Consider the following 13,215-nt stretch of genomic DNA (forward strand, 5'->3'; position numbering starts at 1 on the left):
TTTATAAGTGAATAATTTTGCAAGTATCTACAGCTGTTAATGTTTAGCAAAATGATGCTTAAACTTTTTGAAACATAGAGATAAACTAAAGGTGTGTGTCAGGAAGGCATGTTTTTTTAGCCAACAGCACTCAGCAAATGTTTTGGGAAAGCGGTAGTCTGTTGATAAGAGGCTGTGATTTTTGAAGTGCAGTGATCCCCCCTCTCTCTCTTTTTTAGGGCCCACTCACATTGGCAAGTTTGAGCCCGTATCATGCTAAAGCCAAAATCCCCCCTCCCCAGTCCCCAGCTGGCCTGCACTCACATTACCTTTTTCCCAAACGCGCCCAAGCACGATTGCCCCCGGTGTGCACGTCATCGTTGAAATACCACAACAGGCATGGCCCGACATCATTATAAATCAATGTAATTCAAATACATCATGTCTTCCTTTTAACTAAAAAACGTTTTTGTTCCTTTTAATCAGACATGGGATGTTTATTTACCTTGACAGTTTCGGAGGTAACTTCCTCCTTCTTCAGAAAGGTCCAACTGACAGCCGGAGCGGCACCTGTCAGATCCGGCAGACCGGGTGACCGGGTGGCCGCACACCGCGCGGTGCCGCGGCCAGTGCCGGCCGGTGCCGACGCGGTGCCGACGCGGTGCCGGCCAGCACCAGGTCTGCCGGATCTCCGCACACAGACTGCTGTACTTTCATTATAAACCGACTTTTGTTTATACGCGGTTGCAGCAGCACAACGGACAGCGACACACAGACAACATGGTTGATTATTGATTGCGCAACGCGGCCATTCGCCGGTAATCAAGCTGCGCACATTAAACAATTTTGCAGAGGCAGGAGGAAAGTTGCATGATTTACATCCGCGCACTGCGTGCGTGACCGTGCATGTACTCATGTACGCGCCCGTACCGTGCAGAAGCACACCCCTTCCAACCGTGCCAGAGCGGGGGAAGTGTACTGTATTCAAGCACGATACGGAGCGATCACACTGGTCAAAGAATCCGGATTTTAAGGGCAATCGTGCTTGGGCGCGGATCAAACTTGCCAGTGTGAGTGGCCTCTTACTTAGCGCTGGAGTGTTTTTACCTTTCTGAAATCTGAGAAATTTCAGCTCTCTGAACTGCTGGAAACATACAAAGCACATTGTTCTGGCTGTAAACCATAAGGAAAACAATATATAAAGGGACATGAGGCCTTGTATCTCTACATTCTGTTATCATATCTCTCTCATTCCATGTCTCTTTCTTTCTCCATCTCTTTCACACCTTTTGCTTCATTTTCTCCCCCACCCTCTTTGTCTTGCTCCCTTTAACCCCCCATTTGCCCTCTGTAGATGGAGATCCCAGCCTCCAGTCTGATAAACCGCTACATAGCGTGCCAGGGCCCGCTGCCCAACACATGTCCTGACTTCTGGCAAATGACCTGGGAGCAGGGCTCATCTATGGTGGTCATGCTAACCACACAGGTCGAGAGGGGGCGGGTAAGTAGAAACTGTTGCCAGTTTCCTGTTTCTCTTCAGAAGACTCCATGCAAAAGCAGACACGGACCTCAGCAAGTGTATCAAATAGGTTTTCATTACTCATTCATTATTCTTGTCTTTAATATTGGAGAGGGAAGACGTGCACGTACTGATACCCGGTAGTGGAAAAAAAAAATGGCAGCCGAGCCTGATATATTGGTAAACCGAGGCGGTCAGTCAAACTCTAGTTTACAACACTGGAGTCATTTCCTTCAGATCATCCGAATCCTTTATTGGAGCAGTATCTACCAAAGTAAAAGTTGCATTACTGTGAAAATGTTAAGTTCTGCATTTTTCCACTTTAGCTGTAATTTTTTTAAAGACTTACATAATTCTCTAATTGCATTTAGAAAGAGCTACATGTCATCATTGTGAATATTCCTCAGGATTGTACACAGTCTATAAGTGTTGGACCAAAACACACAGACAATAACGCTGTCAAAATGTCCCCAGTTTGAATGAATTTGTAGGCATGAAATACATTGTAGCTTATTGCATTGGTTCTTTCGCATGGGCTCTCTTGAATAAACATTCCAAGCCATGCCATTTTACTGATGGCTTGCTGAAGTGTCCTTGAACAAGACACTGCATCCCTTCTAGATGCAGGAGCTGTTGATGCTGGTCACTGACCTCCCTGTGAGGAAGTGGCAAGCAAAGATAATTCCCTAACCTTGACCTGATATAAACAGCAACAGCTTTTGGTAAAACTGAATGTTCTGAGGTAAACTGATTAACTCTTTGTGTTTCTAGGTGAAGTGTCACCAGTACTGGCCTAACCCAGACAGCAGCGCCACCTACGGGGACTTCACAGTGACATGCCACACCGAAGAGGGCAACGCTGCCTTCCTGGTTCGGGAAATGACCCTAATGCACACACAGGTAGCCGGCTTTGGCCTAGCATCACACAAACGCACACACAGTTACCACAAATTCAACATGCTTTCATATGTGCACACTCATGCGCACAGCCACCCACAAGCTCTTGATGTCATACGAGAAAGAGGGACAGAGATAATGAGAGAGGGAGAGATGGGAGGAAAAGAGAGAGAAAAAGTGATGAAGAAAAAGTGAAAAAGTGTGTGTTGAGATTGCCAGAGGAAGCGAGAGAGGAAGGAGAGAGCGCCATAGAGAAAGACAGTGGGTAGAAGCAAAGAGAGAGGAGCAGTGTCTAAGGAAAGGATGAGCCGCTGCAGCCCCGAGGAGGTGTGTTGCCATAGTGACCGGTGTGGGCTGTTCTTTTTCTGGCTCCCGCTGCTGCATGCGGGCCACGTATTGGGATCTGGCTGCCATGACAACCCAACCACCCCAGTCAGTCACACTGCTGTAACAGGGAGAGAGAGAGAGACAGACAAAACAGAGGGGAAGAAGAAGAAGGAGAAGAAGAAAGAGAGAGAAACAGATGATGACAGACAGATACTACAATAAAAAAAATGGTGAGAGAATGAGAAGTAGTGAGAGAAGAACCCTCCATTTAAAGAAATTGTGTCACTGAAACTATTTGATGCTCCGAGTGTCAGCATATCACAGCCACCTTTGATGGCCATATTGCATTCTTCCAACTCGGTGCTTTAATTCATCTCAGGATGCAAAATGGTAGAGGTTAAAGCACCTGGAGCAGTAGGTTCTCCTTGCAGCAACTTTTTGCCACAATATTGTTCTGCTGGAAATATATTTCGGGGAAGTAACATGAGTTGGAAGTAACCTCTGAATCGTTGCAGACATCAAAAGTTTCAGGCCTCCTTGATGTTGCAACCGATGTAGATCAATGGCTCAGGGGGCCACGGAGGTGGAGAAGGCTCTGGCACTTACCAAGTAGTTATCACACTGTGAGTTTGAGATGAGCTCTCAACTTAAGTCAGATAAGAGGGGTCAGGAGGTGATCATTTTTGTCTCACTGCACTCCATAAAACCGATGGTCCTTAAAACATGGGCAACCATCTAAGACGAAGGAGGTGGGTAATTTTAGCTTCAGTAAGCATCGAAATTAATTAGTATGTTGATGGTCAGTGCAGATAAAATAGTTGGCTGTGAAGAGAAAAACAATTTATCTTCAAAAATCTGTGCTGCTGAGTTTTGTTCACTGTTTTTTGGGGGGTAAAACCGCCTACTTCTACAATCTACAATGCCAATGCCAATATCTAGTGATCTTCCAGCTTTTTTCAACACTCCCCATTCATTTCCGTCGGGAATGCCAGTTTTCCCGTCGCCCTCCCTGTCACATCCCGCTCTTTGCGTTGTCCTGATCACAGCCCTGAGCGTTGCCCGTGCATCATGACCTTTAAAATATACGGCTCTGGGAGGAGGCAATTAGCATTCTCCTCTGCCTGTGATGGTTGCTATGGAGATAGATGTGTTACCATGGCGATGCGGAGAGGGAATGTTAAAGAGGAACACGGGGGCTCTGAGTCACACATGAAGCATTGGTCAGTAGTGTGTGTGTTGATGTCGAGGTTCTGTGTTAAGCAAGCTTTCTGTGTATTTCTGTGTGTGTGCATGTACATTTGTGCCTGCGTCTGTGTTTCAAAAGCTTGTTGTTTCTATTGTCTTGTCAGTGAATGCTTGTATATATTCCCTCAGAACAACCGCCTGCCTATTTTTTCCTTTTTGTGTCTCCCCTTGTTCCCTTTTGATTAATTAGTCTACTGAGAAAATGTAAATTATCTTTAGTTACTGTTTGAAATTAGTGGCTTTGAGGCAACATTTTGTTGCAGAAATTAATAGAAATATTGTCTTCAGTAGTTGGTGGTTGGTAAATTGAGGAATTTTGATTGTGGTCTAGAAGGAACAAAAGCATCATGAAATACTTGTGTTGTCTTATTGTTATTCAACAAACAAACCACATGATAACTTTATGATGTTATCTATGCCATTATGCATATAATCATGGGCTTTACAATAATTTCTAATCTTTTATAGTCTCATTAGACGTTGGCTCTTAACTGCTGGTCCAAACTGGGCTGTGGGGTGTTTCAGGGTGTTTCATGTAGGTGACCCACTAGCATGTTTCAATGAGCCTGAGTCTCAGGGTGAGAATAAATATCCTCAGTTTGTTTCCCAGGCTAAAAATATCAGAAACCTTTCTGCCAAAGATGGGTTATTTCCATTGCAGTAGATGTTAATGAATTACACAGTCATTTATATTCTTCATGTCTCCTTGTGTATGTGTGTGTGTGTTTTCAGAGTGAGCAGCAAAGAGAACTGACCCAGATCCAGTACCTGGCTTGGCCCGACCATGGCGTTCCTGATGACTCCACTGATTTCCTGGACTTTGTGGCTCTGGTACGGAGCAAACGGGCCGGGCGGGACCAGCCCATGGTGGTACACTGCAGGTACGGAGCCAGAGGCACACACGTGCTCATACTCTGGAGACAAATCAGAATCAAAAAAAGTACAATAAAATTGTCTCGGTAATAGAAACTGTATGGACAAATCATTTTGAGACCTAAGTATTGTACCTACTGGCACACATGTTTTTGGAAATAAGATTGCCATTCCCATTAGCTGACAGTTCTTAACATTTACAGTTTAGGATGAGATTTAATTTACCTGTTTTTGGTCACCCTCCTTTTGTTTGTGTATCTGTCATTGCTGTTTGTACATGCCTGTAATTGATGTAGTGGTTTTCAATAAGCATAATCACCTGTTTAGCCTGAAAATGATGATTCTTGATGTTCTGGATGACCCTTTAATTTTGGATAATGCTCTGGGATATACTCTTAATCTATTTTTATTCTGTTAGAGTTCTTTCACTGTCATTCTGTCATTCTAATGAAGTGATCATGAAGTGGCAAAGTCATAATTGTGTTCTTTGAAAAGCCGAGCTCCCATTTTTGTGAGTTTTATTGTATTTTTCTGTGCGCTTCAGCTAATTGACTTAAACGTTAATGGAACTTCAGTACTGCTGTTTTGCTGTATTTGTCATCAGTGCTATTTTGTTGCTGTTTGTGCAGTTTGATTTAGCTCTCATAGTCGAGATTATGTCATTGTTGTTTCACCTCGTTTAGGTTCTCTCATTATCTCTCTTGCTGTCTTCTGTCCCACCTCTCTCTTTTGCTAGAGATCTCTTTTTCTTTCTAAGTTGATGTTGGTTTTGCCCCCATCTTACAATGTCTTTAATATCTTATCAAAACTTTCCCTCAGTGCGGGGATCGGTAGAACAGGGGTGCTGATCACCATGGAGACGGCCTTGTGTCTAATGGAGTGCGGTCAGCCTGTTTATCCTCTTGATATCGTCAGGACCATGAGAGACCAGAGGGCCATGATGATACAGACACCTGTACGTATACTTATTCATCTGTTTGGTTGTCATATCTGCCATAATCTGTTTTTGATTTAATTTGCTTTGATTAGATTTCATGTCATTAGAGCTAATACAGTAATTGCTTACTCGGCACCCACGGTGCTTCTGGCTGGCCTTGAAGAACTTCTGTCTCTGTGTGATCCCTCCTGAGATTTCTCCTATTTTTCCCCTCTTTTGGCTTTTGGGGCTTTGTGGAAAGATTTTCATGCCCACTGTTAGGGTCCATGTTGTTTTATTTTCAATAAACTGTAGGTCTGTAAAGCCCTTTGAGACTGTAACTGTTATCAAGGCCTCTAAATAGACTAGAAGAAATGTACACTTCTCCATTTGTCCGCTTGCCTGCTCTCACCAATCAGCTCATTCCTGTCTCTCTGTCCCTCAGAGCCAGTACCGCTTTGTGTGCGAGGCCATCCTGAAGGTCTACGAGGAGGGCCTGGTGAAACCGCTCAAGACGGCCCTCTACCAGCAGAGAGAGAGGGAGGAGGAGAGAGAGGAGAAGAAAGAGCAGCAGAAGGCAGGAGAAGGAGAGGAGGCGGTGATGCTGGAGCAAGAAGAGGTGGCCGGGGCGGAGCTGCTAGAAGGAGGTCTGGATGAAGAGGACGATGATGACGATGAAGAGGTGGAGGTGCTGGACGTGGGGGAGGTAGTGGACGAGGGTGAGGATGATGATGAGGAGGAGGTGGAGGAGCCGAGCGTTGCCAGCGCCACCAGCGTCGCCAGCGAGACCAGCTTGAACCCTGACCCTGAGCCTGCGAACCCTTGACTGCTGACCTTTGGGGGTTGTCAGGGGTTACCAGGAGGCAGCCAGAGGAGAGAACAAAAGCACTGTTGCACTTTACGCTGACAAAAATGAAAAAAAAACAAAACAAAAACAAAAAGACAGACCAACAAACAAACAAAAACGTGAAAATCATGGACAAATAATAAAGAAAAAAAGAAATACAGCTGTGTTGAATAGGTACCATTAGGGGACATTGTGTGTTCAGGGTAAACAAAAAAGTACAGAGAGAAAGAATGAAAAGATTAAAGGTACGAGAGAATAAAACATGGATGTGGAATTGCTGTAGTGCCATAAGTACGAAGGGGAGGGGCTGCCAACATGGATGGATAGAATTTTTTTTTTCCTTTAAGGGTCGCCCTCTCCCCTTCGAAGTGAGTCTGCCAGACGGACCTGCCTTTTTTTTTTTCTTTCTTTTTTTTTTTTTTTTACTTAATGTCCTTTTAGCTGATAAAGAGATATACCTTATCTTTTTTTCCTCAGAGTATTTATTGTGTTTTAGTTTGTGTCAAACCCTGTCCACTGAACGAAAAAAAAAAAAGCTGTATGTTTGTTTGTACAAGTCTAGCTTCATGCTTCTCTGATTAAATCTTAGGTAGTCAAGTAGTGAGATTCCTCTTCTTCTACTACTTCTTTATTTCTTTTACTTTTAGTGGGGGAAAAGGTGATTTAATTTATTGTAGTTAATTTTTATCTTTTGTAGCTTTCTTGTCTAAGTTTCTGACAGTGCAGACAGATGGATGGACAGTTGAAAGCACTTTGTGTCTCACCCTGTTCAATGCTGTGGCGAGTTTGTCGCTTTATCCTGCTTCGTGCTTTGCTTTTGAGCTCAGCGACACACATAAAGTTGTAAAGTGGCCATCGATTGGCGTGGTGAAGAACACAACTGGTTTACAATCTGTAGGGCCTGTGTGTACTGGGTGCTTCTCTTTCACACGGCGATCGTGTGAGTCAAGGCTCCTACTGGTGCTGCATGACTACAGATTTGCTTTTGAATAACAGAATAACTTTTCAAACTTTCAGCATTCAGTGCATTGACTGAAAACAAATTTCACTCTCAGCTCTGAGCGCTGTGGGTAACACTCAACAGCACGTCCATTCACCGGGAGAGAAAGCAGCCAGTGCTGTGAAGAGAGGCCCCCAGTGGACACACAGCCTCACTGACTTGCAATCTAAGCTTTTTTTTTTTATTATTATTTTTTTGCCAAGCCGTCACGGCCGATAAAGCTAAGAAACAAGGCTGGGGTCAGCTCAGTTCAGTTCTCTCTTAGTTTCAATCAGCTCAGTGTATAAATCAAACCTGCAATTAAGTCGCAAATGACAAAAGTGTGCAGCGTAGACCTGGGTTCAACCCCACCAGATCGCTAAGCAGCCAGAGAAAATGTAACTGACCTCAAACTTGTCAAGAATGGAGAGAACGGAACGCAAATGCTGACCTCCCAAACACTTTTTTTTTTTTGCATCAGATATTTATTGCAGTGGGACTGACAACCAATTCCTGTAAGCTGAAGCAAACCCAGGTGTCTCTTCTCTCCAGATGTCCCCATCTTACACATTTGGGATTGAGACTAATGGAGATTTTCATCACTTTTTTTGCGAGTAATCATGTGACCCAGCATTAAACTCAGAGCAGAGCTAGTCATCAGTTTTCCTTGGAAAGTTTTATCCCCCTCCCTCAAGTGTCAGCGGGGTGAGGAGATCACTGGAGCGGGGCTTTAAAACAACCTCTTTAGCTGTTTCTTTATTCTCCCAGTCCCGGAGTCTGCTGGAGAACAGTAGAGCATTCAAGCCAGCTGCACAAACAGAGCACTCAACCAATAATCATGTCCTTTTATTTCATTGTGTCAAGGCACATGCTGTTTTTAGTTTTATTTTTGTTTTTAAACCAAGATGATAATCTGTATCGGGTGATTAGTGAACAACTGATGATGATTTTTGATGATGATGATGATGTTACTTTAAATCACAAAATCCAGCATCAAATTGCTTGTTGAGTGACTGTCGTCAATTTACGGGCTAAGCTGTCATTGTACTTTTCATAGCAGTTTGAAATGGAGTGTAGCCTCTTCATAGTTTCAGGTATATTTCTCTTAGGCTGCTTTAGTACCTGCTGTCATTGGCTCCTTCAATGCATTCTACTGGACAAACCTACTGCAGTGTGTGTGTGTGTGTGTGTGTGTGTGTGTGTGTGTGTGTGTGTGTGTTTCTGTTTTCTGTCTTTATCTCTCTCTCTCTCTCTCTCTCTCTCTCTCTCTCTCTCTCTCTCTCCCTCCCTCTCTCTGTCATTTCTATGGTAGAATTTGTTAGCTGTCTGGTCTAAGCCTGCTTGTCCATTAACTGGAATCCAAGGTTGTGACTCGTGCTGTAAAGCCACATACCTGACCTGATCTGAAGTTTAGTCTGAAGAGGACACAGACACAGCCTGCTTTTTGAGAGTTGAAAAATATATATTTTAGTCTGTCTTAAGAACCGGGCTTAATCTTTGTCTGTGAAAGAACAATTCAAACCTCCCTTTCAAATAGCTGAATCATACATTTTGGCGCATGGAGAGGCGGGATCAAGAAGAGCCTAGAGACTCTCTCTCCCTCTTCCCTCTGTCCCCCCCACCCTCCCCCTTTATATTCTGGAGCCATATTTCAGTATTCTCCCAAATCTCCCTAACTCCTTCTCTCAGGCTACATCAGTCATTTCAGCAGAGCCCACGCAAACATCCGCAGTCCTTTCTTTTAATTGTTCTTCCCCCAAATGCCTCTCTTTTGCACCATTATACATGGATCCCACTTTCAGTTTCAACACGGCCTCGAGGCAAATGACACATCCGAGCAAAACACCCTGGGTACTGTAAGCGTACCAAACAACAGCTCACTTTACGCAGACGGGCCAACTGAGGCTAACCAGTGAGGAATTGATAGACTGACTGATTGATTCGGTCTTTTAATTGATAGTTAAAACCACATCGATTCTCTAGACGTATGAACTAATCATCAAAAGAAGGAAACATAGTTTGAGCCTGGAGGTTTCTTTCCATCAGTCCTTTTTTCTTTTTTTTTTTTTTTTTTGCATTCTTCAGCAGGGCCAAGCAAACATTGTTTAACCGCCAAATCAAACTTAATTAACACTTGATGGCTTACGAGACCTCCATCTAGCAAATCTCTCGAGGCATCATTAAGTTCAAGATAATAACAAAGCTTTTTTTGATTTTTGATGGGGAGGGGAAATAGAAGGGAATCAATTACAAATTACGAAAAAACAAAAAAAAAAGCTTGAAAATGTAAAATAAGGTGATTAGAAGTTGGCCCTGTAATGAAAACTCAAGTAAGAATCCGGAAACATCTCCACAAATGTCCAGCATTGAGCTCTCTATGTTCAAAGTGTTGTGTTGTCGACACATAATGGGTACTGTCTGTGTGTTTAGGGTACTGATCAAAGGTAGTTTGGAGGGACCGGGGGACAGGGAGGGTTGGGGTTAGCCGAGTTGTATTTTTGTAAAGATGAAACAGTTCTAGCTGGGTAGGGAAAGGACAGCACTTTGTAGAAGGCTGGGTGGCAGGTAGTGCTACTGAAAAAAAAAAAGTCAGAGACATAAAGTGGTGTTACAATAAGTTGTTCTTTTTTTTTTAATTTATCATTTTTATTTTGTTTTAAAAAAAGACACCTGTAGGGATCAAGAAAAAGAAAAGAGAACTTCTAACTACACAGTGCCACTTGTTAATTTTTGTGTAAATAATACTAGACCATGTAAATACAATGTTGTATATGAAAAAAAATCTTTAAAATAAAAGGGAAAATCATTTGTGAGTTGAAACATTTTATTTTTTATTTTGTTTGGATTTTTCTTTTCTTTTTCTTTTTTTTTGGGTTGATGATTCTAATGTGACACGAATGGTGTGTATTTCAAAAATGCTATTTCAAAAGTTTGTTTTATTTTAAGCTTAATCTATAAGCGAGTGTATATATAATGAAACACAAAATAATGAGAAATGTTTTACCGTATATACCCTTGGTTAACTCCTCTACCTGTGTCATAAAAACCTTTGTCCTCAGTTGCTTGTTTTTTTCTGGTATCATGGTTTTACGGTGCTTTGGACATGTCTATAAGCTTGATTGTGAACAATTAAAGCTTGTCTGTCAAAGCATGAAGAAGTGGCCTCGGATCACCTTGCTTTTCCACACCGCAAAAGTGAGGTCGGGCAATTTAATGAAGCGTGAGGAGATGAGAGATAATAACCCGGGTCTGAGCGAAGGTGTGGCACCACAGCGTAGCACAGTGCTGAAGGATGTCACTCGGGTTAAAACAAGTTTTCGAAAACTAAGAAACTAGGTGGCTTCATCAAGTTTTAGTGGTTCTGACTTATTTGTTTTAATTTTTTTCAGAATGAAGCCACTGGTCATAATTAGGTTGCAAAACTCCTAAATCTCTGCAATGTTAGGTTCAAAACCAACATACAAAGGTTCCTGTGGTACTTTGTTGGTTGGTCAAAGTTTCCTTTATTCCTATTTTTTGTGGGCTACAAAAATCAGTTTTTGGGTTGTGAGAATAACATGAGTAAATGTGGTTCCCTAGTTTAAAAAAAAAAAAAAAAAAAAAAACAGTCCCCACATCATGTTTTTAATATTCTATTGGTTAGAGCATGAATTCTTTATTTTTTCTACTCATGCATTATTTCTGTATTTTGGTTCACAGTGTCTTACACTAAACCAGCCTTTTAAATGGATGATCGTGTGAGATGACACAATAGTGTAAAGTGCTTTGGCTCAAGCCTTTGGCGTTAATGTCAAGCCAGAGGCTGTAATCTGAGCTATTACTCTCAGAAACATTTTCATCATGCAATAAAGTCTCAAAGGCACGTATGTCTACTGCTCTGTGCCTAGATCAGGCCCCAGCACATTTGAACAGTTTTCAATTCAGCACCTAATGATTGAAATTGGTACATCTTTTGTTTGTTTGTTTCTAAACATCACCAAGGCCTACAATATCTCAATAAAGCTTACCTTTCCAGACAAGTCAGCAGATGAAAAATAGTTAGTCAAGATTATCTGTGTTGTGTTGTATACCAGTATAGGCTTTCTGCAGTAGGGTGACATAATTTGTGTGATAGAGCACACACACACACACAGTGATATATCAGCTACACGACGAGGTATAGCAGTGCAAAACCTTGCTTACACACACACACAGGTTTGAATGGCAGCCTCCATTAAGCCACCTTGCTCCTCCAAATGAATCCCATATGAACCTTGGTTTCACCTGCATGGATGATCAAATGAGGCAAATTAGGCTCCATCATATGCTGAGCCTTGTGATTTTAAGCTGACTAAAATGAGGCATGGTGCAACTGAGCCGGATGCTGTAATAATGACTCCCCAACTAACCAGAGGGTGGCGCTGCTGTAAAATGAAGCTGAAAGACCAGTGACCAAAGTTAAAATCCAGAAAATTAATGAAAAGAAGAGGGCAAAACTATCTGTGGGTGCTTATTTCTAAATTTGCTATAGTTTACTTTAGATACATCAGTAAATACTATTCTACTTTCTTCTGTCCTTATAATAATAAACAATAGGCCCTACCTGCTATAAAGGTAAGATATAACATTAAGCATTTAATATCAACAACTTACTGTAATGTTATTGAGTTTATATGAGGTTACATTTTTCACTTAGACGAAAAGAAAAGCAGAAGACCGGTTGTCCCTTTAAAAATGCTAATTAAGTGTTGTTAGGGATTTATCCTGACGTCACATCCTGACTGGAGTCTTGCCTCCCAGTTTTTGTTGGGGCTTGGGAGAGAAAACCATCCCGCACAAGTAGCGAGGTGGGGGGAAAAAAAAAACACACGGCAAGTTCCTGAAGCATGGGAGTAGACGAGGTCGCTTTTTGACCGTGTACAATGCAAGCGGACGTACTTCCACTGTGAACTTGTGCGAGTGCTTTGTGTGTAAGTATCGCTCTCGGACTTGTTGGGATCCACAAGTGGCTGCTGGCGGAGCAAGTGTACGGACCCGTTTCCATCAGCAGCATCACAGGGGCGGTTAGCTTTGCGAGCTAAGAGAGGGGGGGGCGTTTGTTTTGTTGGCCGGGACATGGTTGAATGAAGCGTACTGTGTACGTCCTCGGTGATGCGCTGTATTTCGTGTTAGTCCGTGCAGTAAAACATACGCACTCGAAGGGGGACGTGAACTCAACCTGTTGCTCCTGCTCACACCAGGTACCGCAAGGCCCCGCTCCGCAGGCTGCGACCCGCAACTGTTTCACCGCTGACCACTCAAACCGACTGGGTCAAGATCCTGTGAAGGTGCCCGGCGTTTGTTTTATGTTCAAGTTTTAGTTTCAGCAATGTTGCCAGCCCTACATGGTCTAACTTAGGTCTGCAAACATGTTTTCTTTTAGCAGTGGCTTTTTGTGGCTGGCTTGAGGCCAGAAATAGTAGACCCCCCCACACACACACTCACACAAGTCGACTAATCGTATTTTCAATTACGGTAGACTTTCCTTGAATCTGTTCCTTTCTTATTGTTTCTTGAAACATCAAAGCACACGGCACGCTCCCTGCTAATGGCTTTATTTTGGGAAAAAAAATGGCAGGAAGTTTTTTTTTTTTTTTTATTGCGTCTGCCTTATA

General features: G+C 42.7%; 2 protein-coding genes across 6 annotated transcripts in view; both read left to right on the top strand.

Annotated features, from left to right (window-relative positions):
- ptpn4a (protein tyrosine phosphatase non-receptor type 4a) overlaps positions 1-10,733 on the top strand; it is an 88,985-nt gene extending 78,252 nt beyond the window's left edge. Inside the window, exons 23-27 of the mRNA XM_030080164.1 lie at positions 1,334-1,480; positions 2,270-2,398; positions 4,700-4,848; positions 5,660-5,795; positions 6,202-10,733. Coding sequence (XP_029936024.1) covers positions 1,334-1,480; positions 2,270-2,398; positions 4,700-4,848; positions 5,660-5,795; positions 6,202-6,582 — 942 coding nt within the window. The 3' untranslated portion in view covers positions 6,583-10,733. The remainder of the gene's footprint in view (positions 1-1,333; positions 1,481-2,269; positions 2,399-4,699; positions 4,849-5,659; positions 5,796-6,201) is intronic.
- Positions 10,734-12,346: 1,613 nt separating this feature from the next.
- The window catches only part of epb41l5 (erythrocyte membrane protein band 4.1 like 5), a 45,408-nt gene continuing 44,539 nt past the window's right edge, over positions 12,347-13,215 (top strand). For 4 of the 5 annotated variants that reach the window (XM_030080299.1, XM_030080296.1, XM_030080297.1 and 1 more), the window contains exon 1: positions 12,347-12,531. The gene's annotated coding sequence lies outside the window, so the exon portion shown is untranslated. Of the gene's footprint in view, positions 12,532-12,801; positions 12,889-13,215 lie in introns of all 5 variants that reach the window. The other variant, XM_030080295.1, reaches the window with a different exon arrangement.

Source organism: Myripristis murdjan, chromosome 21 (genome assembly GCF_902150065.1).
Source record: "Myripristis murdjan chromosome 21, fMyrMur1.1, whole genome shotgun sequence".
Classification (NCBI taxonomy): domain Eukaryota; kingdom Metazoa; phylum Chordata; class Actinopteri; order Holocentriformes; family Holocentridae; genus Myripristis; species Myripristis murdjan.